Source organism: Atractosteus spatula, chromosome 1 (assembly GCF_055471065.1).
Source record: "Atractosteus spatula isolate fAtrSpa1 chromosome 1, fAtrSpa1.hap1, whole genome shotgun sequence".
NCBI lineage: Eukaryota > Metazoa > Chordata > Actinopteri > Semionotiformes > Lepisosteidae > Atractosteus > Atractosteus spatula.
The window spans coordinates 71,799,579-71,827,423 of NC_142706.1; the positions used below are offsets into that span (position 1 = coordinate 71,799,579).

Here is a 27,845-nt window from a genome sequence, read left to right on the forward strand (position 1 = left end):
TAGTCTTCGGATATTCTTTAATGTCCAAAAGCAAATTATACAGCCAGCACATCTCCGTTCACTGAAAGACACCTATGATTTCTGGATGCATAGTTTGCTAGAACTATAAATCTAAATGAAAGCATAAATAAAAATAAAGACAAAGGGACTAATGGTCTTTCTTCTACTAATATCTTGACACGTATCTTGTCACAGTCCTGGCTTTAAAGTAGATATAAAAAATTTCAAGATATTTATGCACACATTTGTAATTCTATCCTCTTGAAGATATCACATAGAAAGTTAAATAAGAATAGAATGACAGTCAATCTTCCACCCAAATGAAAATTGAAATGATGATATAAAGAAAGACCCAAAACAAATACTTCAGGCACATTTAGATTTTTAAGAAGATGGGATCTGGTTAGTAAGAGAAACGGTTTTGCTGTAAGAGGATCACCTCATCATTTCTCTGGAGTCACCACCCTTCCATCCATTTTCTGACCTCTTTATCCAGTTCAGTGTCGCAGGGGAGCCAGAGCAAGCAATAAGCACAAGGCTGGATACACCCTGGATGAGACACCAGTCCACTGCAGGCACACACACACACTCACACCAGGGCCAATGTTCCCAGAAGCCAATTAAACTACCAGCATGTTTTTGGGCTGTGGGAGGAAACTGGAGCACCTGGAGGAATCCCATGTGAGCACAGAGAGAACACGCAGACTCCACCGAGATACCCCTCAAGAATTGAACCCAGGGCTCCAGCACAGCTAACCTCTGCGCCACCCTGCTGGAGTTACTATCCTCTCTCGGAACTCAGATGTGGTCCTTACAAAAACGGTAACGCACACGGTACACAGAAGCTGTGGTGCGGTACACTTGGAAGGAGGCTGATCAAAGCAAAAAATATCTGTAGCAAACGAAATCTGAAAAACCGCACCTGGACCTGAACGCTTCTTGCGCGTGTCCAATGTGCCGCCATTCCGGAGTTGATTTTTCGCCACATGATCTCTCTAGACTCTCGCCGATTCAGTTTCCCAGTTAAAAACGTGAAAGCTATGAAACGATCACAAGCTGCTTTCCAATTACCATCTAGGAACTGACTTCATCACTCTGCTCTTCTCCTCACGGACAGCTGCTATGTGGTGAGGGTACTGCGTATTGTGAGCTCTGTGGCTGCCATCGCATCCAGATGGGGCTGCACACTGCTGATGATGGAGGGGAGTTCCCATTACCCCATTACCTGTAAAGCTCTTTGAGAGGAGTGTCCAGAAAGCACTAAATAAGTGTAACAGATTATTATCAATATGATCATCCAACAGTCTCTGGCTACTCTGCCTTATCTATCACTCAAGAGGTGTTCACGAGCGACACCGATTACTAACCCTACTGCTATACCTTGGTGTGGCTGAACAAGATGTTCGGCTGTTCTTTTCAAATCAAGGGGTGGGAGGACAAAAGTGGCTCAGTAAGCTTTGAAAATTTAGGCTGGTAAACATTTAAAACACACAGAGAATGAGTGGTTTAAAATCAAACATTTCAACCTGGAAACCTGCAACTGAAACTTAATATGTAATGAAATTAGATTAGTTTATTCTTAATCCTGTAATACTCCAGGTGGCAACATACTAGTGGAAAGAATACTACAAAATATATACTGCTCCAGCAAACACTGAAAAAATGCCTTTTCTTTCTTTCGAAGCTTTTTTGCAATACCTGAATCTTGGCCACTAATAACATTTAAGCAAAAACACTTGCACGGAGGGCGTGAAGTGATATTTGTAAATGACTCTCCAGCAACTTTAGGCTGACACGCGCTTGGAGCACAGCATAGGCTTTTAGAGGACACAGGTGTATGGAAACTACAAGGAAGTGGATTGAAAACTGAGCACACGAGGCACTTCTTTACCCAAAAAGTTGTGGGAGTCTGGAACAAGCTACCCAGTTGCTGAAGCCAATACCCTGGCTTGTTTCAAGAAACAACTGGTTGAGATCCTGGGATCAATAACCTACTTAATTCCAAACGGCCTGCTCTCATTTGTAAAGTTTCTTTTGTGCGTGCGTGCGTGCGTGCGTGCTGGAAAAGTTGCATTTTTACTCAAACTGTGACACCTGCAGGAGCCGTGGAAAAAACCCAGTGAAGGCAGTGTCACGGGACTTCTCTCCCCCTCTCCCCAGCGCTCGAGATCACTGGCACCCCGTGACAGTCTCGAGGCTACACCATTCTATTCCCATTGTCAATAGGCAGCTCTGTTCTGGAACACACTCCTTTTATGATGTGCAAATGAGGCTGCGCGATACCGAATTAAATGTTTAAACAGGGATTTCACACACAGACTAAAACAAAGACTCTCTTGACCTAACAACCATGCACGTTGATGGAGCTGAACTTGGAACACAAGATGGCATGTTTACAACTCTTGGCACGGTTAATATCCATTCTGTGACTCTTTTTTTTTTGCACGGCCTCTAGATCTTACAAGGTATGTGACACTAACAGATCTAAAATAAGAAATCAAATTGCTTAGAATTAAATTTTCCTTCTGGACATCCCACCTCAGCAACACATTTGCACTTAATACCGATCATTAACTTAAAAAGAACAGTTTCAGGCCATGGCAAGTTTTTTAGACATTTCCTTCTGGGTCAGATGTATTACTACGCACTACCCAACGAATAATGTTCCAGGCCGTTTGTTTCGTTTCAGCCAAGTACAGCACAGCACACAAGCATTCGACAGTGCTCAAACACAGCAAGTTCCAAAATGCGACACATTTCCACAATCTGCTGAACAGAATTACATTTTGTTTTTATTCGACTGATTTGCGCGCTCAGACATTCATCAAGGCTTGACGCACCCAGCCCGTTATCTAAGACGCCGCCACACGTACAGTAGCAGTGTGTAACGCGTAAGAAGACCACCTCCGGAAAGCAGATGAGACAGATTAGTCCTTTACGCGTGACCGGAGTTCCAGCAGCAAGTACAGCCCGTCAGCGGTTAACATCAGTAGTTTACGTCCAGGTGTCCAGCAACGGCAGTTACACGTCGAGCACAGCACTTGGGTTTTAGCAATAGGCCACATATGCGTTAAATATTTTCTATTTCATACAAGAGGCAAGGGTCACCTCACAGAAATTAGACGCAGGCAGCACCGCGAAGCGTCGCAGCACACAAGACGGCTGCAGGGACAGCTCTCCCTTTAAACTGCAAAAGGGCTCTTGGTTATTGGGCCGTCAGGGAGCAATTATTTCCTGGAATGTGAGGTCTCTAAAAGAAAGCGGGATAAAACAGTAGTCTAACAGAAAAAAATACACCCTTTTAGAATTGCGTTAGTTTTGAGATGGGTTTGGCATTTTCTCTTATGAGTCCCCAAAAACAAATCGGAACGTCTCGCTCCTTAACATCCCCTGAGAAAACAAGTCTCGCAACACTTCTTTATACTTTTGTAGAGAGTTTATATATACTGTATAGCACAGGACTTGTATTCTTGTCTACGGGTGTTCATAACACTGTTGACAGTGCCCTTTTTATCCTAGGCTATGTGAAAACAGTCATACAAATTATTCAAAATTGACCAAAAACAATCAACTCAAGAAGGTGAAGTTATATATGCAAATCTTAACTATTTATGGGGTATCGGACATAAAACATGCAATGTAGGGAAGAAAATAATCCCAAATTGTAATTAGTGTCTCTTTTTGTTATATGTAATACAGATACTTTAAGCCACATGCTCTTTTTTGTACCGAGTATATCTTCAAAAGAAGAATGCTTTAGCTCACATAGGATCTAGCGTCTTTCTCAGCAATGGCAAACCTACGATCTGCTCCTGGCTCAAATACAGTACCATACTCCCAAAGTGTGAGAAAATGCCTTCTTTCAGTGCAGGACTTTCATTGCTTGTTTAAACAGCACATACTGCCGACTCGGGTTCGGCCGGAAGTCTGTGTGCGAGGAAACACTTAAAGGACGCGTTCGTAGAGGTGCTAACTTATTTGATGAAGAGTAAATACGCCCGCAAGTCCGACGCAATGAAGGTTTACATTCAACATCTCTGGTGAGGGAGGGGACCTTCGGGTGGGCTTTCACAACACCCCCACCCCCCCCGACTCGGTGGAGGGTGAAGTCTGGGCACGGCTCTTGTGAAGCTGGCAGACCCCCCTTCACGGTGGGGGGGAGGGTTTTTAAGAGAAAACGCCCAAAATCAGTTGGGCGCTGAACTCACGCTTCTGCCCAAGGGATTTGATCACGTACATCTTTACACACTACGTTATAAAGAGAACCCTCTTTCACAGTCTCCTCTTTAAGGTCAAGAGGCCAAAAGAAAGAAGATCACCACGACGAAGTGGGTGGGCTAGCGTTTCGCGCGTCTTCTAAAAGGGACCCCAGTGCGGGCTTGACAGCATAACGGGACAGAGACAAATGTATTATTGCCTTTGAATTGACACACGGTTCAAGCAGCATCAGAAATCAACGGCGCAACAACGAATCCAAGTCGTTAAGCGGGTTCTTGTTACATCAGGCTGGTTAGCGAGCAGCAGCGACTTTTTTCTCCCCCATCCGCTGCTGATGAGATGCAGAATCCTGTCAAGCCCGTGAGGAGAAACGGGGGTGTGAGTGCATGTCTTTTCAAATCAGAGGAGTACAAAACGGCACATGTGTGAGCCGTTCAGTCAACAAAAAGGGGGGGGGTATAAAATGTATGCTGACTTCATGTCGCACCAGCAGCTGGTGCTACGCTTTATGCGCGACTTCGGATTGCCAAGGCAAACCACGGAGCGTTTTTTTGCTGCGGCTTTGTTTTCGAAAGAGAAACGACTCTTTTGTTCTTTTGTTGTTCGATTTGTGTTCTTCCACGCGAAAGGGAAACGGGCGCGTTCGTTTTTTCCGTCTTGCCGCTCTCGCCTCAACTCGTCTTCCCACTCGCAGTCCACACAGGCTAGGTCACACCCACGGGACGTCCTCAGTGCTTGTGTTTTTGAAGATGGACGAGTGAGTAAATATTGCTGTCAGTGCCACCCCCCACCCCCCAAAGGGCGATATCAGGATTCGAACTCGTTTTTCCCCTCCTCTGAATACTTTGTGTTCCTCTTCTGTTTTTTTTCTCCCCCGTTTGCTTGTTTTCCTCTTGCCCTGTCCGCCCTGGCTTCACACAGACTCCACAGTGATGATGGACTCCCGGCTGAGCTGCAGGGCAGCGGCGGCGCTGGCACACAAGCCGGCGCGCTCCTCAGAGACCGGGTCGCCGGCCTGGCAGTGCTGCGGCGCCTGGGAGGCCTGAGCTCTGTTGGTGCAGTCCACGCTGTCGTGAAGGAAGCTCGCGCCGTCCTTGGCCCCCGCCTCGCCCCCCGCCTCCTCTTCCTCCTCCTCCTCGTCCTCCTCGCTCTCCACCTGGCAGCGGCACACCTCGATGCCCGAGTCCCCGGTTAGCCGGCGGTGGCGGTAGTGGCTCTCGTCGGCCTCCGCCTCCTCCTCGTCCTCCTCATCCTCCGCGCTGCCCGCGTGGCCCGCCGGCTCGAAGACATCCACGTTGGAGGAGAAGAGGGCGTGCTTGGGAGGAGACTGGCTCGCTCTGGGGCCGGCCGGCTCTCCCCTGGCCCCGGGGGAGTCGGCGCTGGGCGGCCGGGAGTCGCCCGCCTCGCTGGGCGTGCTGGCGTGGCTGGTGTCGGTCTCGTCGGTGACCTGGACGGAGAAGGAGGTGCTGCTGGGGGAGGAGGCGGAGCAGGACTCGCAGGAGCAGCTGGTGTAGTTGTCGGAGCTCTGGGACGACGTCATGCCGCTGGGTCCCGCCTGGGCGTACTGGCCCCCCTGGAGGGCAAAAACCGTGCTGTAAGGAGGCGGGGGCGTGTTGGGCCGGGCCGCAACCTCTTCGTAGGACGGCAGCTTGAAGGAGGCCAAGAAACCTGCAGGTATCGGGATCGACAAACACATAACATCACTTTATTAGCCCTGTACAATTTCTTGCATTAGGAATTTATCTTTTCGCATACCCCAGCTTGCTCTCCATGAGCAACACAGACAGGGAGAGAAGCTGGGGGTCAGAGCACAGGGTCAGCCATTGTACAGCGCCCCTGGAGCAGTTGGGGTGAAGGGCCTTGCTCAGGGGCCCAACGGAGTAGGATTCCTCTGCCGGCTGCGGGATTTGAACCGGCAACCTTCCAGCCACAGGCGCAGATCCTGAGCCACAGAGCCAGCACTCCGCCCACAGACTGTCTTACCGCCTCTTCCCTGTCGCGTACCGCCGAGGTGAAACCACACACCAAGATTCGGCAGTCGCGTTTGCGCACCTCCAGCAAAAAGACAGTGACTGACAAATGAAAAACCACAAATTCCTAAATGTTTAAAAAAAGGCAACAGAAGAAATCTGGGTTGAATCAGATTCAGATCACCTCAGCCCACATTATGCACAGACAAATCTAAATTTAGATTCTAATTATCAAATTGTAATGATGTATCATGCATAATGCTGAAACCCTGCAGCAATCCAGAACCATTTTTCACAGTTCTAAGTTTTTTTTTTTTAATTCTTGTCATTTAAGAAGAATGCGAGTCTGCCGGCCACACACACACTACACCAACACTACACCAACTCCTGTCCTGAAGCTACCACAGTGCTCCCCTTGCTCGTTCAGTCTGCTCCAGCCGCTCTCCTAATGAGTTCAGTAGGAACACATCACAAGAATATCTCCTGTATCCTAGACCCCAGGATCAGGGTGCCTTAATAGAAAACAGGGATTAACCAAATTGTGTGGTCATGTAGTTGAAGTGTCACCATTTCAGAGACACTGTGACTATATGGAACTGCAGAAAATGGTGAATTTGCAGGCTAGCAGTAGCTGTCAATGAAGCAAAACTACTGGAATACACTGTAGTAAAGAGCAGCAAATAAAGTGTAATGGAACTGAAGTCAAAACTGCAGATGCTTTAACCTCAGTACAGATATTCTGTAACTTTCATTTTCTGCATTGTGCAAACAATTTCTCTTATTACGGTTCTATAAAACAAATGACCTAATCGCCAGGGGTCAAGTATTTTTGAAAAGCTTACAAATCTCTCCATCTGCTAAAAAAACAAACATCTGAATCTTACTTAACCCTACATTCTCTTTCGTATGGATGGCATATTCATAAGCACCCTACTAAAAATATCCATGCAAAAACCACAAATCCCCAGATCACATCAGCTTGCGGAGAAATTCGGAGAGTGTGTGTGTGTGTGTGTGTGTGTGTGTGTGTGGGTGTGTGTGTGGGTGCTCGTCCTCCGATATTTCACAGGGTGAACCTGCAGATGGCTTAAACAAAGATGAAATTAGAGGCAATATTAAAGCCGAAGCATCATCTGTTAGATTAGGCTTCTGCTGAGAGAGTGGGACTGAGGGAGGGAGGGGTCAGGCGACTTGGTCAAGGTCACGCAGAGAATGCAGCTGTGCAACTGGTATCCACTTTCAGTGCAATTAGGCCATTTCTACATTATTTATAAAAGAGCCAGATACAGTGTTGCCACCCTCGGCTTTCTCCTGGAGGCCAGTGACCTATTTTAAGACCCAGTGGTAAGACTCTGAGGAGGAGGCGGCAAGCTATTTTCACTGAAATGGGATGTGGAGCTGTAGGCCGTTTCAGCAATGTCATTAGAGTAACTCATTAGCATGCACACCATCACGATCCTGTCTCTGCACTTCACACAGGAGGATCAGCTTTCGATCCAGAGGAGCCAGAGTGTGGAAGCTCCCCACAAAACATGTGCATGCATACTGTACACATACATAAAGGTTTATTCTATGTTGAAAGGAAAAGAAAAAAGAAGAAAAGAGAATGTTTCGGCTGTGGAGATTTCTTCAGGTGTGTACATACACCTCGTGTTTTACATGTGGTCATGCAAAACATGCAATATCCAACTTACACATAAAGCTAACAAAAGCAGTTCACCCAAAAGCGCGTCAGAAAGAGAAAAATAATAAAAATGAGCAAAGACTAAACCTCTCAACATTTTGTTTTTATCTTGAAGCCTATAAGAATAGGTTAAAAGCCAATGTTTGGTGCAGACGTACCCTTGTGAGGACATAAATATCATGCACAGAGACCTTTAAACAACAACAATTACCGTCTCAGTATGCACCTCACATACAAAAGTATCCAAATGGCCTCCAATTTTAGAATCAAATAATTAGAACAAAGAAATACACAGTTACATGAACATACAGGAAAATGGTTTAATCGAATTCCTCATCACAACAAAAAAAGACACTGAAGAAATAGAAAACAGACCTTTTACAACATGCGATGAACATGCCGTAATATATAAATTGTTGGCATAAAAACAGGAAAGATTCTAAGATTTCATGTCCTACTACATGTTCGTAACAGTAATTAATAATGTGGCACTTAAACAACTTAGTAAAAGCTGAGTTTTAACATGTTCAAAAATACCTTGATCAGGAGGCTTACTGTAACTATTGTTGTGAAACCTGTGCACAATGTAAATTTAGAAGACAAAATTATTTGCAGTTTCTTGTATGATTACTTATCCCTTTGTAAACCTTATATAAAGCCTATGTGACATGTATTATGTAAGAGAAACCGTACAGGACCTCACGGTTCACAGCATGGAAGTAAAAACTCTATCAAAACCAATTACAGTATATTTTTCTGAACAGCACAAACATTTCTACTTTTAGGAATGTACAGTAGATACTACATTAGTACACTACAATGTACTACATATGTGAGACTTTCTTAATGTGTGGAGTACTGTACTTTATGTAGAGTAGAATGATCCAACCATCAACTAACGTCAAAATAAAATTGACAAAGGAAAAAAAAAGAGTTGGAAGGAACAAATGCTACTGAGATTCTGGAAACATCCTCAAAAATCAAATTCTGAAAAATAATAATACAAATTCCCACCAGATGGTTGGAAATGTTTGGAGAAGGTACCACACACGAACGACATGCTGGGCTTCTGTGGAGAACTTAGTATGGAACCAGACAACTGACCCAACAAGCTATTGTGCTTTTTTCACATGCCACTATCAAGATGATAGCAAGATAGACAGTATATATAGTTAATACAATGTGAGGAATATAATACTGCCATCTTAGAGAAATGTTTAGATTAAGACTTCATGATTAAATTGAGTTGTATCCATAGGCCCTTTTGTTTTAAGCATTGATTGTTTCATCGATTAATCGTAGCGTTCAGACAGCAGTGCATTGATGGTTTAAAAGCTGTCAATGACCCAGCCGTATTGCATCATATATACTGTAGATCTCTTTATACCTGTTATAGTTGTGTCCTGATAAAGGTGGCATCTGCACCAAAACACTGGCTTTTAACCTCTTTGTGGACTTTAAGAAAAACAGTTGTGTCCAGGAGGTCTTACTGCTTGCTGCCTTAGACCTTTTAGCCCACAGTGAGCGGGCAGAAAGCCGAGAGAAGCAGCAGGGTGCCTTACTGAGGTCCAGCATGGAGGCTGGGTAGTTGCAGGCTCCGTGGTAGGCGATAAGGTTAATCTCTCTCTGTCTCTGCTGCTGCTGGAGCCGCAGCTTGGCCCGGCGGTGGCGATACGCGCAGCAGCAGCTGAACAGGATCAGGACCGTCCAGAGGAGCCAGAACCCTGGAGGACACAGACGTCAAGATAGAGAACACCCCCACTTCCTCTGTGGGCACCCCCCCCGACCTCCGGGCCAGAGCCGGAACTCTCCCTCTCCCAGTACTGGACAGCACCACTGTCCCAGTTATAACCTTTTTTTTTTTAAAGAGTGACATCTTCTATTTAAGGGTCAGGTGGGGAGCTGCGTCAGCATGCATAGGCTGCAAAGGAACAGGTAATAGGTTTATTGCATGCTGAATGGAATACCTTATTTAATCTTCTATTTAAATGCAGGGGACTCCAAAGACAACACATCTCAAATGCCAGTAACATGTGATGTTGTTAAACGCTTTGAATTACGTTTGCATTTTTGTCAGAGGGCTTACAGAACATAACGCAAAAAGCAAATCTTTATCAAAAGCATTGCCCATCAGTTCTGCACTGCGGCCCAGCAGATCCTGGACCATCTCGGCAAGAAGTGCTCAGCACAGCTGGGAGAAGCACAGCCTGGATTTGAACTAGCAACCTCTGGAAAGAAGTGCTCACACTGTACCCTGGTCGAGGGGTATTAGGAGATGGCACAGCTTAGCCGGGCGCAGACTTTTTTTTTCCTACACAGACTTTATCAACCTTGGACCTGGATGATCTGTAAACTATCCTCTAGTTCTCAATCCAGTGACTTACATTACTTGACGTCACAAAAAGCTTGACCTGCTGAAAACAAGTGAAAAGCTCTTGATCCTATGTAGGTGTGAACCCCTCTGCTATGAAAACGACCTCAGCCAATCCACATCTGAGCACACTTCCTTTAGAGACATCAAGGATCTACGGGATCAGAAGCCGAGTGACTTCACCCTGCCTTATTTGTTTTTATACAGGAATCGCCAGCTGAACTGGGCCTCTTCTTTTATACACCCTGATTCTGAATTCCAAAATGTTTTGGAATTCTGACTTAGTCCTGCCGCTGCACACTGCTCCAGGATCGGTCCAGAACCTAAAGGTTTTTAACGCCTGTTGGAAAACGCCATTCATGCTGATGTGCCTTTGAGGTTTCAGCAGCTGATTTCAGTCTGCGCAACACCTACTGTATGACAGGACAGCCGGTCAGCGATACTCACACCAGAGCTCGTAGTAGTATGTGCAGCAGCCAGTCTCCCCACAGCAGTGTCCGGTCTCGCACAGGTACCCAGCGTGGTTGTTGATCCCTGGGCAGTACCTGGGGCTGGAGAGGACAGGCTGGCTGCCACCTCCGGGCTTCTCCACATCCTTCAAGAGAAAAGTGAAACGCTACACGCCGTTGCCTGGAAAAAACGTGCATAAAGGGCACAGGCTGACGTTGAACCGGTCTCTTTCAGGAATGAACTGCTCCCAGAATAACAGAATTGTGCATTTTCTTTTGAACCCACAGTCACAGTGATAAGTCTATTAGGGAACCGTCTCTTCTGAATTGTTTAACTGCGATAGTATACTTATTTATTATACAGTAAGTATAGATCACTGCAGACTGCTTCAAAACAAACATACTGTAAATAAGTCCCTATATTGGAGTTGCAATATAGTGGAAATTGCTGATAAGATCACTTTATTGGCCATATACAATTTCTTGTACTAGGAATTTGTATTTTCACATATCCCAGCTTGCTCTCCATGAGACACACAGACGGGGAGAGAAGCTTGGGGTCAGAGTGCAGGGTCAGCCATTTAAACGACACCCCTGGAGCAGTTGGGGTGAAGGGCCTTGCTCAGGGGCCCAGCGAAGTAGGATTCCTCTCCCGGCCGCGGGATACGAACCAGCAACCTTCCAGCCACAGGCGCAGATCCTGAGCCACAGAGCCACCGCACCGCCCACAATCATAGGCTACCTCAATTTTCTAGTGTGACAAAAGAGTACCGATGCCAACTTAACATTCAGGTCTTGATTTACTTTACAGCACAGTCACCTGCTGGCTAATGTGGTGTAGGCCGTTTTTTTTTTACTTTGTTCAGTAACTTCTGCACTAAAAATGCCAACCAGAGGGCACAAGAGGAAACCATCTGGAAGTGCATTTAAAATGGAGAAGAAGAGGCACTCCTGTACCCAAACAAGCTGCCCAACTGTGAGGTGGAAGGCAATACGCTGGGGTCCTTCAAGAGGTGGATGAGATGGTAGCTTTTTGATTGAAATAGCCAGACAGGCCTGTTGTTTGTAACCTCTGTGTTTCCCGACTGCTGGCACATTCAGGCATTCATTTTCCACATTACTCGGGATCTCTTTAAGACACTGAGTAAGAAGAACAATCTATAAAAATAAACAACAAAAAAACGTAAGCACTTAGACCAAGTCTGGTGTTTGATGTGTTTGGAAATAAAGACATTAAAAATGCTAAACCGAATTGGAGAATAATCCATGATGCTTATTATGATTCAGTGTTTTCAACACCTCGGCTCCTCTTTTCTACATTAGAACTTTATCTAAAAAATAAAACTGTTGGAATGGGTAAAATACCACAGCTATTAAAGTGGTATAATTACTGACGTTTTTCTTACTTTGCCTACAGCTGAACCGCATTTTTTTTTTTTTAGATTTTCACCACAATTTATGTTTAAATTCAAAAACGACTTAACGGTGCCTGCTGCAGAAATAACTCGCCCTTTGCTCCGCTTCAAACTGGAGTGATCGAAGGGCTCGTGTTCTAGAAGCTGGCTTCCAGGAGAAACTCGCTTCAGGATTTGCGGTCTTAATGCCAGCTGTAGTACCTGGCACCTCTAGCTCTTTTCTATCTATTCCACACTGTGTCCCTAGGGGGCGATGTTGTCTGTGCACCCAATGAATAATAACCTGCTGCACTTCAGGAGCAGAACAAAGAGACCCACTTCCTCTGCAGTTTTCTTCTATCATCTTTACACAATGTTACACAGCACCCGGGACAACACAAATTCAGAACCCAAAGGAATTTTCTCCCACCTCGATGGAGCCATAAGAAGTTAGTCCCTAGTCTCTCAAGTTCATGTTGTGATCACTTTTTTTAAAAAAGTTTTGAGTGCAGATGGGGGTCCATTTGGAAACCAGATTCCATGGCTATTCACTATTCTAAACAAAGATACCTCCTGCTCTCCCAGAAAAGAGAGAAAGTAAAGTCCAGACAAAAGAGGCTCATTGTCCAGAGTTCATGATATGGAAGCCAGGATAAATGGACTACAGAGCACATGATTCCACAATTTATCTTTTCTGAAAATGTTTTTGCTGCAAAAAAAAACATTTGAATATTGAAGCACAATATTATACTACCACAAAGTTAGAGAGTAAATATCACAGTTATGGAAAAAAAATTATATTACTGATCAAAACAAATGGTTCCACATTTCCACATCTGCTTTTACCTTAGTTTTCTAAGCACCCTCACACAAACACCTGAAGAAGGCCCCACAACCAAAACGTTGTCTCTTTTCTTTTCAGCATGGAATAAGCCTTGACGTGTTCCCTCATTACCCTCAAACTGACAAGTTCTACATTTTTTTAAACCAGGACAGTGCATTTCAAGATGCTAGCCTGCACTTGTGAGGCAGCAATGTGTCCTCAAGACTGCAGTTTACGATGCCACTTGGACCTGTCTGGGAAATGTCTGCATCCAAACCAGCCAAGAGAGAAAGCCGTTCATCTAGAAGTGACGTCAGGATACAGCAACGGCCAGACCTGGCCTCTGCATCAAGACCACAAACCGACATTTTGAAGGTTAAAGGGGAACTGCAGTCCCAATTTCCCAGACCAGTAATGAATCTCTGTAACAAAATAAATTAATTGACGTTCTAGAAAAAGTGTATGAATTTTGAATTAAGCACAAAATTGTGAACTTTGTGAAAGTACTTTTCAAGTCGCCATGTTGTCGCAAACAAAATGTGACATGATGTGGCCCTTCCTGCTCACTAGTCACCGTAGCGACTAATATACTGTGATGTACAAGCGAATAATTACTGTACAGGTTGTGCAGCAGACATTTCGCCACAGAAATGTTCCAACGTGATCTGCATGCAGAGTTAACAAGTAAGTAGTATCCGTCTGCTAAACCGTCTCGAAGTCAAGAGCAATACATCTATTGGATTAAAACAAATGTTTCACAAGCCTGCTTGTTTGCAATGTCATACGGCCACACACGTCACCGGACATTTTTGCTTTGTTCTGAATCGCAGAATATGGCACTTTGTATACCTGGACATTTAGTGTATTTTGTGATGTAAATTGCAGATTTTACAAGTTCCTGTGTACATTTTACTTTTATTGCTGTTTGGAATGCATATTGTACATCCATGCCGATTCTTTCTAAACCCGAAATAAAAAAGGTTTTGCAGTTCACCTTGAAAGTACTGAACTTGAAACAAATGTAAAAACTTCTGAGGGAATGAACAATGTGAAAAAAATAAAACATTCTAAGTTGTATGATAGTAACTTCATTTAAAGTACAAAACCACTACTTTCTGTAAATAGTGAACAAACTGTAAAGGATATTTCATAATTAACTAAGGGTATCAAAACAGTATCCAGAAGACTCAAGGTCTGAATCAGCAGACACTCTTCCTGCATTGCCGTTAGTCAGGTTTGCCCAGTTTTAAAACAAATTCTTTTATAGTCTTGCGTCTCTAGTATTCACATAAAATATTTTGAATGAGAGAAATGCTTGCAATGAGTGCAGTAGTGCCGCGTGATCAGATCATTAGAAGATGTGGTTTCAAGAGCTTTTAAAACCCACACAAGGAACAGCTTGATGGCAAGTGTCTTCCCACTTATCTCAAAGGGTCTCCAAGGACACTGCTTTTTATCTTTTGGTACAAGCAAGTTTGGAAGATTCTTTGGTTTATAAAAAAACGTAGTCAATTTATGTTATCATTTAAAAATAAATAGAATTCAAGCTTTCTTTCTTTTTCCTCATTCTTTAAACTCGTATAAGTCTTACCTAACAGTAGTAAGGTTTTTAAGAGGAAGAGTGAGTGACTAATCTATTTGACACAACTCCCCATAAGTGACATTACAGGACATTTTGCAACTAAAAAGTTAAATTATAGACTTTGCTTTTAAACAGCTAATGCCCATAGAAAAAATGCTGATGCAGCAATCTGGGAGACCCTGTGTATCAGTAACCCATAAGGTTACTTCATTAGGCTCCAGCTTCCATTACTCACAGTATCAGCACCACGGCAGGAAGTTAACCCGATAACACACCAGGGAGTCAGCATGCTTGTCTCTTTACGCAAGCGTCCATTCCACAATATGGAACAATAAGGGAAACATTCACAACACTACACAGATAAACACATTTCATAAGTCCAAGCTTATTACCAATACCAATAATAATTCCTTACACATATATAGCGCTTTACTGGACACTCCACTCAAAGCGCTTTACAGGTAATAGGGATCCCCTCCACCACCACCAGTGTGCAGCCCCACCTGGATGATGTGACACAGTACTCTCACCACATGGCAGGGAGGAGAACAGAGTAATGAAGCCAGTTCATAGATGAGGGTTATTAGGATTATTATTGGCCAGCAATCCCGGGTTACACCCATACTCTTTTCGAGAATCACCCTGGGATTTTTAATGAGCACAGAGAGTCAGGACCTCGGTTTTACCTCTCATGTGAAGGACGGCATCTTGTCTACAGCATAGAGTCCCATTACTACACTGAGGCATTTGGAGACACACAGACCGCAGGGTGAGCGCTCCCTACTGGTCCCACTAACACCTCTTCCAGCAGCAACCTGAGCTTTCCGAGCTACTACCCAGGCTCACACCTGCTGCGCTTCAGTGGGTTGTCAGTTGTGAGTTGCAGGGTGATATGGCTGCTGGCTGGCTACTGGCTATACAGTACCTATATATATACAGTATATAGCTACTACAGCACAAAGCAAAGTTCAGATTTCAGCATCAGTCAGATGCTGTGAAAAAGGCCTAGAAAACAGCCTTACACAGACCTTAAAAGGACATGCATGGTTCTGGACAGCACCATAGCACTATCTTGACAAGATCATACATGTTTGACAACCTTGGGGGAAAAAAGACTGAGTTTCATTCCTGCCATCAAGTACTGTATCTGCTTCCATGGCCAATAAAGCACCCTGCTTATGCAGGAAGTTATATTCAGGTTACGTTCAGTCCTCCAGCACTCAGACATCTAACATGTTCTGTTAGTAGGGCAAAGGAGTTCAAAGCAGTGTAGCAGTTTCAGCCGAGAAAGAGCACAAAATGAAAGAGAAAGCAGCAGAGAAGTTTTTCTTTTAATTATCCCCAGTCTTTCAACTTTCTCTTACTGTTCTTTTTTGCACTGGAATTTGTCACTACATAAAAATAAAGGTTCTGAGCAGAACAGCTGAGACGGCTGGCTTAGAAAGAATAAGATCAAGTTCAAAAATGTAGGACAGGCTCCAATAACGTGGCTCTTATAGCCCAGCTGTGCAGAAGTGAGAGGTGGGGAAGAATTTTTTTAAATCCAACAGCACATTGGCAAAGATTATTGGGCTTCTTAGGTCACTTCTAAGAAAATGTTATTTCTCTATCAGTTTGCTTCTCCCTCAGGGTCTAGATAGTAAACATTACGCATGTGGAATGCAAGTGGCTTAATCCATCCATCTGTTTAACTGCTTCAATAATTCAGGGTGATGGGGGAGCCAGAGTCTATCTTGGTGAGCAACAGGCACAAGGCAGGGTACACCCTGGAGGGGTCACCAATCCATCACAGGGCACAGAGACACACACACTCACACCAGGGCCAATTTTCCCAGAACCCAATTAACCCTACCAGAATGTTTTGGACTTTGAGAGGAAACCCACGCATAACTGGGGAGAACATATAAACTCCACGAAGATAGTATCTCAGGAATTGAACCCAGAGCTGTGGAGGGTAATGTTTTCTAGGCAGCATTTACAGCACAGCAACAATTCATAGCAAAGACTCTCTCCAGAGAGAGTTAAAGGCTAATTTCTAGTGGAATGTTTGTCTCTGGACCTCCATCCCTAATACACAGACATATGGATTGAAAACCACAAACCAGGGATCATGGTGTTGAATAAACAATACATCAAAGATGGGTGAATATACTGTTGAATGTTAACTGAATACATTAATAAAGAATACAAGTTCCTTACCTTGCTGATGGTTGCAATATTGGGATCTTGCAGCGATACCGTCATCTGTGTAAAAAAAAGTTGTTTAAAATGCTGTACAGGTCAATAGTGACGAACTGTAGAATTCAATTGATAAGAGTGTGTTTTCATGGAGAAACCACAATTAAATCATTTACAGTACGGTGCATTTTTGTGATTCTAATCATCTGTCTTGCAATAATAATTGGAGGGTAGCACAATTTGGAATGGACCACAGCATAATTACAGAAAAAGAACAGAACAAAGCAGGAAGGAGAAAGAATAAAAAGCAGAGCATAAGAAGGATAAAAGCAGGAAGATTAACATTGAGACAGCTCCTTTTACTAACCAGAGCGGGAACCCTATTTTGTGCAGATAATGTAAGAGTGCTTGCCATCCCAATTATTTTAGGAAATTCTTATTTCCTATATTGTGGAATCCTGAGGCTAAAAACGTTCTCCCCTATGGAAGCAACGCATTATGAGAATAGGAAGGGAGACTTTGTCCTGGAGCGGCACAGTAAAGCAGTCGTTAACCCTACTTCCTCGCCGAGTTGGTGCCTGGGCTTCATCTCTGGAATTTTCCCTGTGTTCATGTGGGTTTCCTCCCACAGTCCCACCATCGACTTCTGGGAAAAATGTGCCCCGGGGTGAGTGTGTGTATTTCTGCGTCTGCAACGGACTGATGTCCCGTCTAGTTTGTGTCCCACCTTTCACTCGTTGCTTGCCAGGTTAGGCTCTAGCTCCCTCTCAACCATGACTTGGATTAAGAGTTAGAAAACGGATGGATTTAATCCTGGGTAGGATCTATTTTTATTAGGATGCAGGTTCTCTCAGGTACCAAGGGTTTTATAGGTCTGCAGGAACTAGGACTCTGGAGCCCAGTGATTGCAAACAGAGGTCTTTAGTCTCTTGCATAATCACACTGCGTATTGTAAATATTTCACGTTCATGCTTGACAATTACTCCAAGCTGTGCAAGAGAAGCAAAGAACTCATGTGTTGTGTAACACTCCATGATTTCTGATTTTAGGGGATGAAACGAATAATCTTCATTATTTTCTTTTGAATCAACTGGTGTCAGAATCCTGTTTTTAAACACACTACCCCCCCCCAAGTTCATCACAGGACGGACAGACAGGAACTGAAGTGAAAGACCAGTAAAGCAGTATTACTGCCCTCATGCAAGTATTCCAGGATCTAAAAAAGACCAAGGATTTAAAGACAGAAAAAGGATGTTTTACTTTTTGTTAAATCTGCTCTAGAATGTCTATCATACACCAGATAGAAGCTCTTAAACATATGCCCCAACACAGACAGGGTGCAGGACAGTTTCAACCAGACTAGCAGAAGGTGTTGCTTCAGACTCTTTTGGAAGATGGAAAAGAGGGGTGGCTTTCCTCTTGACATTGGGTCTTATTATGTGTAATAACATACAGACTGCAGGTATGTTGCAGTACATAAAGCTGGCAATATTAACAGGCTGCAAAAATCTAGTAGGTTTGGATCTCGCACTGCAAAACTAGAAGCAGCAAAGAGAATGCAGAAGGATGTACAGTAGCATTCAGGACAGGTCAGAAACGTGGATACAAACTTAATACTTGGCGAGTGCACAGAATTACATTGTGAGCATTTTAAACATTAGCTGGGGGACGCCCATCTTGAAGATATGATAATTTATATAATTACATTCATCTTGTTCTACATCTGGAACAATCTTGAATATAAGAAAATGCTCTAAAACAATAACAAAATACTATAATATTTAATGAAACATAAATCAAGAGAAATTGCTACAATTACATAATATAATTTGAAAGACATCTTTTGAATTTTATGTCCGTGTTTGGCCACCATGTTATAGAATGTACTGTACAAGACAGAGATGAAAGCAATACTAGCAATACTTGGTCCTTTAGCTATGTCACATATTAAATCCTAAACACATTAAAACCAACTAAACAAAAACAAGGACAGATGAGACTCAAAATCCTGAATGGTAGTGGCAACTCAAACCAATCAATTACTTTCACTTGGTTTAACAGTGGAACAGGTGCCTGCGGTCAGAAGTGGAATGAAGATGAAGCATATTTAGGACTGAACAGACCAAGAGTATTAAACTAAGTAGGACTCTTCAAAAGAATGATCATCGGGATGACTTGACTTTCTCAGATTAATAATCCTCTAACAGCAAAAGAAGTAGGATGAGTTAAATATTTTCCTCTCATCTCGATCTTTATTTACACCCTACAAAACACGAAAACACACAACAACCACACAAGGTGGGGGGAAAAGGAGTCGGGGCCCAAGACTTTTCACAAGGACAAAGGAACAGAACAACTCCTTTCATTGTAAAAAAAAAGTCCTAAAGCTATCCCATCACTAGCTCTGTAAAAGAATGAAAGCTTCAAAGGACATGTGCTTATCACCTCCTCATCTCTTTCAACTAAGCAACTGAGAGTGAAATTTCTTTTTCCTCAGATGTTTGTGGTCCCCACAGCTTGTGAGAACCCATGACTGGGTGGTTGACCTCGGATGGACAAGCTCATCATGGAAAACTGAAAGAACGTCATCTTCCACACCACATCAGCTGCTACAATAAAGGGGTCCGCAGGCACATCGTCATCTGCGAGACAGTAACAAGGCGTTATGTTTTAATGAGGTAGAGGGCAAAGCAACGACACATTGCACAGCACCATGGGGATGGTACTGTATGTTTCCGTTGTGAACTGGTCATTGAGCAGAAATGAGCTCAGTGCAACACTCACTGCAGTGCTAGTGAGAGAGACTGGACTAGACCATACAGTCATACCTTTCTTTACGGCAATCCGTTACCTAAATGTACCCTCTTTCTTTTTTGGTAGTTTTCAACACAGACGTTCTGCTAAATTCTTGACTCCTGTTTGTTTCCTGCAATAAAACATTATCCACTTGACAATAGTGCCTTTTAAAAGTTCCGTTAACTAGCCTTGACTCTGTGGAGGATGTTTTTGTTCGGATTTCAAGGATGCTCACAGAAGAGTGACCTCAAACGTTAAAAAAAAAAACAAATGCTGGTAACAAAACCCTTCTGCTTTGTATTCACAGAACCACCTCTAAAATGTCAAAATATTGTACAAATGAACAGAAAGTTTATTTTTCATGTATGTGTGCATATGAATGTTTCATTTGATGCTCAGTATGTACAGATCCGCAATTTTAATTAGTGCATCACTTGTATGTTATTAAAGCTAAAGCCAAGAAAAACACATTTTTAATAAGTGAATTAGGTGCTCTTCAGAAGCTAAAATGATCCTTTCTAAAGTTAAGATGGACAGCTGTACCAAAAGAAAAGGATTCTCTTAAGCAAGGAGAATAACGTAAATGCTGTTTTTAACTGGACGATTATACACAGAATATTCTAAGCCAGCCACCAAGTTACAGTAATAATAATACTACTATTACTACTGATAATAATAAAACTATTTTATATGGCATCTTAAAAGTGGCTTCTCAAAATGCTTCAAAGAAGAAAAAATACACATTGAGAGGAGCTAGTAGATGGAGGTATGGAATATAGTGGGAAAACCAGGGGGCACACAGACCCGGTTAAATACAAGCCCTTATAAAGAAGAAAGGCTTGAGCCTAGATTTGAAAGAGCTCAGGGAAAGTGAGTCTCTGTTATCCTTAGGGATAGAGTTCGAGAGCTCTGGGGCGCAGCAGGAGAAGGCCCTGTCATCTATTGTACAGTCTGTAGACGGGCTTGGGGAACAGACGGAAGACCAGAATTAGACAAGGTTGCGAGGCCTTACAGATGAGCCTGAGGATTTTGAGATCGACAACACCGGACAGGGAGCCAGTGCAGGGACTCCAGGATAGGAGTGATGTGATCACTTGCAGTAGACCTGGTCAGGATTCTGGCTGACGAATTCTGGACTTTACCATGGTCAGTGATATGTAAGTTAGCCTTAAACACTGGCGATTCATCCTCCATTCAGAATCATATTCAATATACCTCCTTCCATGTTAAACCACACACAGTTCTAGTGAAATTCTTCAGCGCACTTTAATAATAATAATTGCTTACACTTCTATAGCGCTCTTCTGGACACTCCACTCAAAGCGCTTTACAGGTAATGGGGACTCCCCTCCACCACCACCAATGTGCAGCCCCACCTGGATGATGCGACTGCAGCCATAGTGCGCCAGAACGCTCACCACACATCAGCTATTAGCGAGGAGGAGAGCAGAGTAATGAAGCCAATTCATAGATAGGGATTATTAGGAGGCCATGATTGGTAAGGGTCAATGGGAAATTTGGCCAGGCCCTTGGGTGAAATTTGGTTACACCCCTACTCTTCTCGAGAAACGCCTCTGGGATTTTTAATGACCACAGAGAGTCAGGACCTCGGTTTTACGTCTCATCCGAAGGACAGCACCTGTTTACAGTATAGTGTCCCCGTCACTATACTGGGGCATTAGGACCCACATAGACCGCAGGGTGAGCACCCCCTGCTGGCCCCACTAACACCTCTTCCAGCAGCAACCTTAGTCTTTCCCATCCAGGTACTGACCAGGCTCACACCTGCTTAGTTTCAGTGGGCTGCCAGTTGTGAGTTGCAGGGTGATATGGCTGCTGACATATCTTAGAAGCTGTCAAGTGAAAATGGAAAAAACTCCAGCGCAGCTACTACAATCGAAGATATTGTACAAGTTAGCTCAGCTGTCCACAGCTTTGAGGTCCTCTCATAGGAGAAAAGAAATCCCGACCTGGCACACCAAGTAACCCAACCGTCAATATGAGGGAACAGATTCAAAAGGATTCTAATCTACATCAATCCATTAGGATAAGGGCTCGTTGCAGTACGAACTTCAAACTCCTTGTGAAAGGTTCTTTGCACAGTCCCTATAGAATTCCCCCTCACCAATTTTTCATTAAAATAAAATCAAGTGATCCTGAGTAACAGGAGTAAGATCTGATGTCTTTTTCCATCATTCTTAGAACGTCATTTATAACTTCATGTTTCATGTCTTCTTAAAAGCATATACAAAGTCTTGAATGGTTACTACAACCAATAACAAAAAAAAAATCACTCAGTGATAGAGACTATTTTGAAAAATGGTTCTGGTCTATGGGTGATGCCATATGACCTTGATATCAAAACCTGCAGCAATGCTTTTACAAATCACAACAATTCTACTAATCAGAGCACTGTAAACAGTAAACTGTTATTTTTATTTCTAGGGTTAAAAAAACATCTTAAAACTGGCAGAGCAAAAGAAAAATAAACATATAAACTTACATTACACAGGTCACAACCATGCCAAACATGGTACAGTAAACAGTACCAAAACAAATCAATATGACCAATAGTAATACTCAATTATCTGAATGAGCAAATTATTCAGATTGACTTTAATGTTCAAGGTGTCGTGGCCGAATTAAAATTAAGTAATAAAAGTTCAATTAGTAAAGAAGGAAGCTTCTGCTGAGGGATTTAGAATTGAATCCTTCCCTGTGATAATCTATAAGACGCAAATCTGCTCTTTTGTCACAAGACACATTATTGGCTGCAACATAGCTCTGCAACTCCTCATCACTGCAGTAGACCAGGGCAGGCATCTGTTAATACAGCCAATTATCGATTCAGGGGCAGAATTTTCTGGCCTGGAAAAACAGGGAGAAGCAGATTTAGAGAGCTGAACTCAATCAGGGGGCAACCTACGCTGTAAACACAGGTATCCACAGGCAGAACTGACTGTCCAGGGCCAAACTTCAGCTAACTTTATAACTAAATAACCCATATACCAGAGAACAATGCATTAGTTTTAATGCCCCATTTAAAAAAAATGACATCAACTTTCAAGAGTTCAGTTTGGCAAAACAAAAAAGGATGAGTCCAACAGTCACTTGGCATCAGTGTCCAGGAGTGCTTCTGAGGGCACAAAACTGTCTGAGCGCTCCTGAGGTTGGCTGGGGTTGAATCAGCTGGAAGGACTCCACTTGCTGCAGAATGGTCACCTTTCACTGCTCAGACAGGAGCTGGTGGTGACTACAGCTTACAAGGAGGTGTGCTGCTGCTCCATGCAGCAGTGCAGCTTCTGATAGGCAACAGCAGTACAGAAAGCAGCCTGCAGGCGGCAGTGCTGGGCACACTTGCGCAACAGGCATCTCCGACAAATTGGGAACGTAAAATACCAAAACGTCAACTCAGTTTAGAATTTGTCGCGTTTTTAACCTAAAAGCAGATTAGTAGCCACTTCACTATGAAAAATTCAGAGAAACGTACTTTTCAGAATAATTTAGCAGAACATACACTATGAAATCTGACCACCCCCTGTCCCTCAGAGTCACCCTCAGCAGGGGGCCTGAATCACTGCCTGAACGTGCTGTTCAGACTAAAAGAACTGAACTTCTTCCAAATAACTTTTTTTCTTAGCTGCTGATGTCAGGGTCAGGCCAAGTTGTTTAATGTTTGTTTTGTTTTTTTCCCCCACTGAAGCACAGAACAAGCTTTTGCAGTTTAATAGATGTTTAACATGTACATTATATTCTTTTACCATCAGCACCAACAAACAGAAAGCATAATATAAAAAAAACGATAACACCATTTCTTTAGAGACAAACTGGACTATCTTCTCACCCTTATGTTGTGGCTGACAACATTAGATCAGATAGTATTCAATATCTTTGTATGATGTGAAAGAGTAAGCACACCTTTAGTTCTACCATCTCAGTTACAGGAAGGTGTAGAATCAGATACAGCAAAGCGTGCAGATTAGTTTATCGTTGGAAGTGATTCCACCTGTATTACAATTTGAACCTTTGTCAACTTGGTCTTAAGCACTCAGGTCTGTGGTAACACATTATGTCCAGATCAAATGAAATCTGTGACACTCTTGGAAAAAGAATTGTTACTATTTATTACAAAGACATCTCCCAACGGTAACGTCCAACAGTAGGAAAGAATCTACAAACGCAGAAAAATCGAGACTGTTGCCAACCTCCCCAGGACTGACTGTCCTTCAAATTCTCTTCAGGATCTGACAGTATGATGCTTCTAGAACTCTCGGATAACCCCAGAGTTACATCCAGGGACCTACAGGCCTCTCATTCTCCTGTTATGGTGTCAGAGTTCATCAGAAAAAGACTGTGAATGGCTTTCATGGAAGGACAGCCTGGAGGTAACTCCTGCTCTTCTAGAAGAACACTGCATGGCTTAAGTTTGCAAGTTTGCAAAACAGCACTTGACTGAAACAGACGTCTGGAACACTGAGGTATGGACAGATGAGTCAAAAGTGGAGCTGGTTTTCCGTAATGCAAAATGTCATGTTTGGTGAAATCCAAACATTACCTTTGACCAGAAGAACCTCATACCAACCATCACACACAGTGGTGGAGGGGGGCTTGGGTCTGCTTTGCTGCCTCAGGACTTGGACGCCTTGCTATCGTTGAGTGGGACCATGAATCCCATGGTACAGCCAAGTATTCCAGAGGACAATGTGAGACTATCCGTTTCAACGGGCAACAAAACGGTCATTCAAAATACACAAGCAAATCTATGACCGTTTGGCTCAAAAAGAAGAAATTCTGGATTTTGGAAAGGCCAAGTCAAAGTCCAGACCTAAACCCCATAGAGATGTTGTGGTGAGACCTCAAGAGAGCAGTGTATACAAGAAAGCCTCCAAACATCATGGAGTTGAAGCATCAGTAAGGAGGAGTGAGTCAGAACTCCTCCCAGCCCATGTGAGAGGCTGATCAACTTGTACTGTAAATATTTTATTCAAGTTGTTCATGTTGCTGATCAAGGAGGTGCCACTAGTTACTGAATCAAGAAATGCCCTTACTTTTCCACACACAGATATTGCAGACTGGCAATTTTTTTAATAATGACAAAGTAGAAGTGTGTGTCATTTGTCAGATGAGGCTGGGTTTATCTACTATTAGGACTTGGTGAGGATCACATTTGTCTCAATATGTGAAACCATAAAATCTTAAGGGGACATACTTCATTAACACACTGTAAGCTTTGGGTCAAAATGTTGGAAAAGGTCATGAAATGGCTTTAGTGCCTCTTTCACAAAATGCTTCTTAAAGGAGATATTTTTGCATGAGCCATATTTCTAACTGCTTTTTTTTATTTAAATCCGGCTAGTGCTCATCGTACCATGGCATAAATAATACATTAGAAAAATTACAATGAAAGGAGCTTATCTGACCTTCTGGCCTGTTTGGGCCAGTACGCTAATAGTGCCTAAACTAACCCCACACTTAGTTAACAACCACCTTTTGACATAAAGTAAACCCAAAGGTTTGTGGTTAAGAAACTTTAAGTTAATTTAACTCAAAAGAGATGGTTTCCCCTACTGACCCCAATCCTGGACCTGGTGACCTGGTGACCTGGACCAGCCGAGACACAGCAGAGCAAGTAGAGAACCCAGAAAGCACACCACGACTTGAATGAATGGGGGGGGGGGGGGGGAATCAGGTCCCCTTACAGTCTTCTTTGAGACGTGAAAAAAGTTTCGTTCTTTTGGTCTATCAGTGAAGAACGTTCCTTAAATAACTGTGGTTCCTGGGATTAACGTCTCCCACCAACGGATATCAATCAAAACCCATCATCTCCCAGGCCTAAACACAAACCAAACACATGTACTGTATACCTCCAGGCCCCATGCGCGAAATGATTGGAAATCAACCAAAATGCTAACATTTGCTGCTATGTACACCTTTCTCTTGGATGATGGTGTGATCAGAGGGGGGTCTCTCGTATGGTTACTGCGATTACCATGCATATTACCTCACCATTTTGCTGTGTCCTACAGCCTAATTTCACTCCTGAATGTGTAAAACAACTTTACAGGACAACGCCAATAACCAACATGGAAGATACAGGCAAAAATAAAGTCTTAGTCAGCGTAGATTTAGTTTTGATAGGACGGAACACTATTTAAGAACCAAGCAGTGAATGTTTTGAAAACCTTCCCTGAGGCCTGTCCCTGAACTCAGTAGTTTCTCAGGACAGGAATTTCTCAAGAATGACTTCTTCGGGAATCAAACCTTTATGACCTCCATTACTGCACCCAAGCGAGCTGCGATGTTGGAATGAGGGCTCTGTTGTGCTCATAACACAAGGCTTACTTCCTAGGATTTAACATCATTCGCAATGGGGAACCATGACTATCCTGGCATTACATAAAACAGCAGCACATGTTGCAGACTGAGGTACAAATGGAAAGAAGGTGACAAAACACAGTTTCTTAAACTTTAGTTTTAGCAGTGCTTGCTAATATCTCCTTCATCATGCAGACTACTTGCAGTTCTGTGAAAGCTTTCCATCTGCCGTTAATGGTGCTCATGTTATGATAGCAACAGAATCTGGTAAGAGTTCTATACATTATAAATGGATGGGTTGGCATACTCTCTAGGAACAAAACTTGAACTAGAAAAAAAAGGAACGGCCATAGTCGTTATGGACTGTAAAAGCAGAAGCAGGATTAGTAAGCACTTGCAGAAAGCATGTGTTACATCACTAACATAAATGCAGAAAAAGGATCTGGAGCAAAATATCAACTGGTACACGTCTGGAGAACAAAAATCATGCAGCCAATTAATTTGTCACTCTCACGTGGTCTTGGAAAAAATCCCATCCGTACAATATGAATAACTGTTCCAGGAAAAACATTTCCTAATAAGAACGTTCACAGCTGACTGAAAAAGCCAATTAGCTAAGCAAAACCAAATGCGATCCAGATGCGAATAATTACGTACTCAGGGGTGTTCAAAAACCAATATCCTTGTTACCCCCTTAGAAAACTGTTCAGCAACAGGAATTTCTAAAAGCGTCACGGGCATCAAAATTCACAAGACAGGGAATTAACGTGACAAGGGCAAACCGAATAATACAAAACTGAAACATTTTCTTTGACTTACAGGGCTCATTAACTTCCCTGTGGTCAGTACTTTTCGAGCTACAGTAAATATGCAACAGTGCTTTGCAAGGCGGGTAGCCTAACCTGCCAATGAAACGTAAAAACTCCCCACAGATTTTCAAATGGATGGTTTAATATAGGTCAGAGGCCTGAGGATTGCTACAACATGCAGAAGCGCGGCGATAGGAAAACACGAACAAAATTTAAAACCCACTATCGCGTATAACAAAGCCAAGTCTGATCGTCACACTGTGTAGTTGCGAGCCCCACGCTCCGTATGGTGACAAGAAAGATACTGTACGTGTAGTGCATTTCGTTACAAATGTAGATGGCCAGTATCTATCAGGGTAGGCAGGAGATTAAGTTTCATTTAACCGATTACGGTTCACAAACATCAGTGGTCCCAACACGTCACTATTAAGTTAGACTTCAGACCACACGACGACTTTCGTCTTTACTGCGATTCTGAGCACGCCAAAAGCAGATCTCTAACCAAACTTCGGAATGGTGCATTGGTGCCCAGCTAAACGAGTTTGCTACAAGAACAGGTTTTTTAGAAAGCAACAACTTCGCATGTATAGTATTTAGTGTTATGCGACGCGACTTTAACTTACACGATGAACCCTTACTGGTATAACAGTACAATTTGTTCTACGGTGATCTGCACTGAGAAATTGAAAGAAAAAAAAAGATCTGTTTTGGTAAGAAATATATGCACTTTTAAAAACGTATGCAATGCAGGGGATTCAATTGCTACAGGAACAAAAAAAATATTTAGTACTGATTCAATTAACAATCAGTATCAAAACCAGCACATCTGGTTTATTAATGATATGCCCATTCGAATAACCGCCTGGGTTTTTCAAGGGATGAGACTGTCTTAAACAGTAAGTAAGAGTTTAATTGGGTACCGGTTCAGATGCCGAATTATAAATAAGAATACAGCCCTAGCGGCTGCACGAGTCGCTGCAGTAAAACCTTGCATTTGCTTATCTTGTCATCATTAATCACTGCAATTAATTATTCCAATTAATAAGGACAATAACGTAGACCTACCTCTACCACATCCAGCCCCGAACAAAACGTCAGGTTTTTCTCCGACTCCATGACGAAAACAAATCAGCAAGTTAGCACAGTGAAAAATTCAGAAGGCTTGGCTGTTAGTCCCCTGAATTCCCCCCCCCATCTCTCCCTCTCTCCAGATCCGAATCCAACCCGTCCGCCATTCTCGTCCGGGCAGGACGCGC

At 43.1% G+C, this 27,845-nt stretch overlaps 1 protein-coding gene across 1 annotated transcript; it reads right to left on the bottom strand.

The window, feature by feature from the left end:
• On the bottom strand, positions 1–27,843 carry LOC148841669 (uncharacterized). Its single transcript, XM_088924000.1, has 5 exons — positions 27,655–27,843; positions 16,691–16,735; positions 10,691–10,838; positions 9,435–9,596; positions 1–5,886 (listed from the first exon to the last, which is right to left on the bottom strand). The coding sequence occupies exons 1-5, from the start codon at positions 27,703–27,705 to the stop codon at positions 5,132–5,134; spliced, it is 1,161 nt and encodes a 386-aa protein (XP_088780126.1). The 5' UTR covers positions 27,706–27,843; the 3' UTR covers positions 1–5,131.
• Positions 27,844–27,845: the final 2 nt, after the last annotated feature.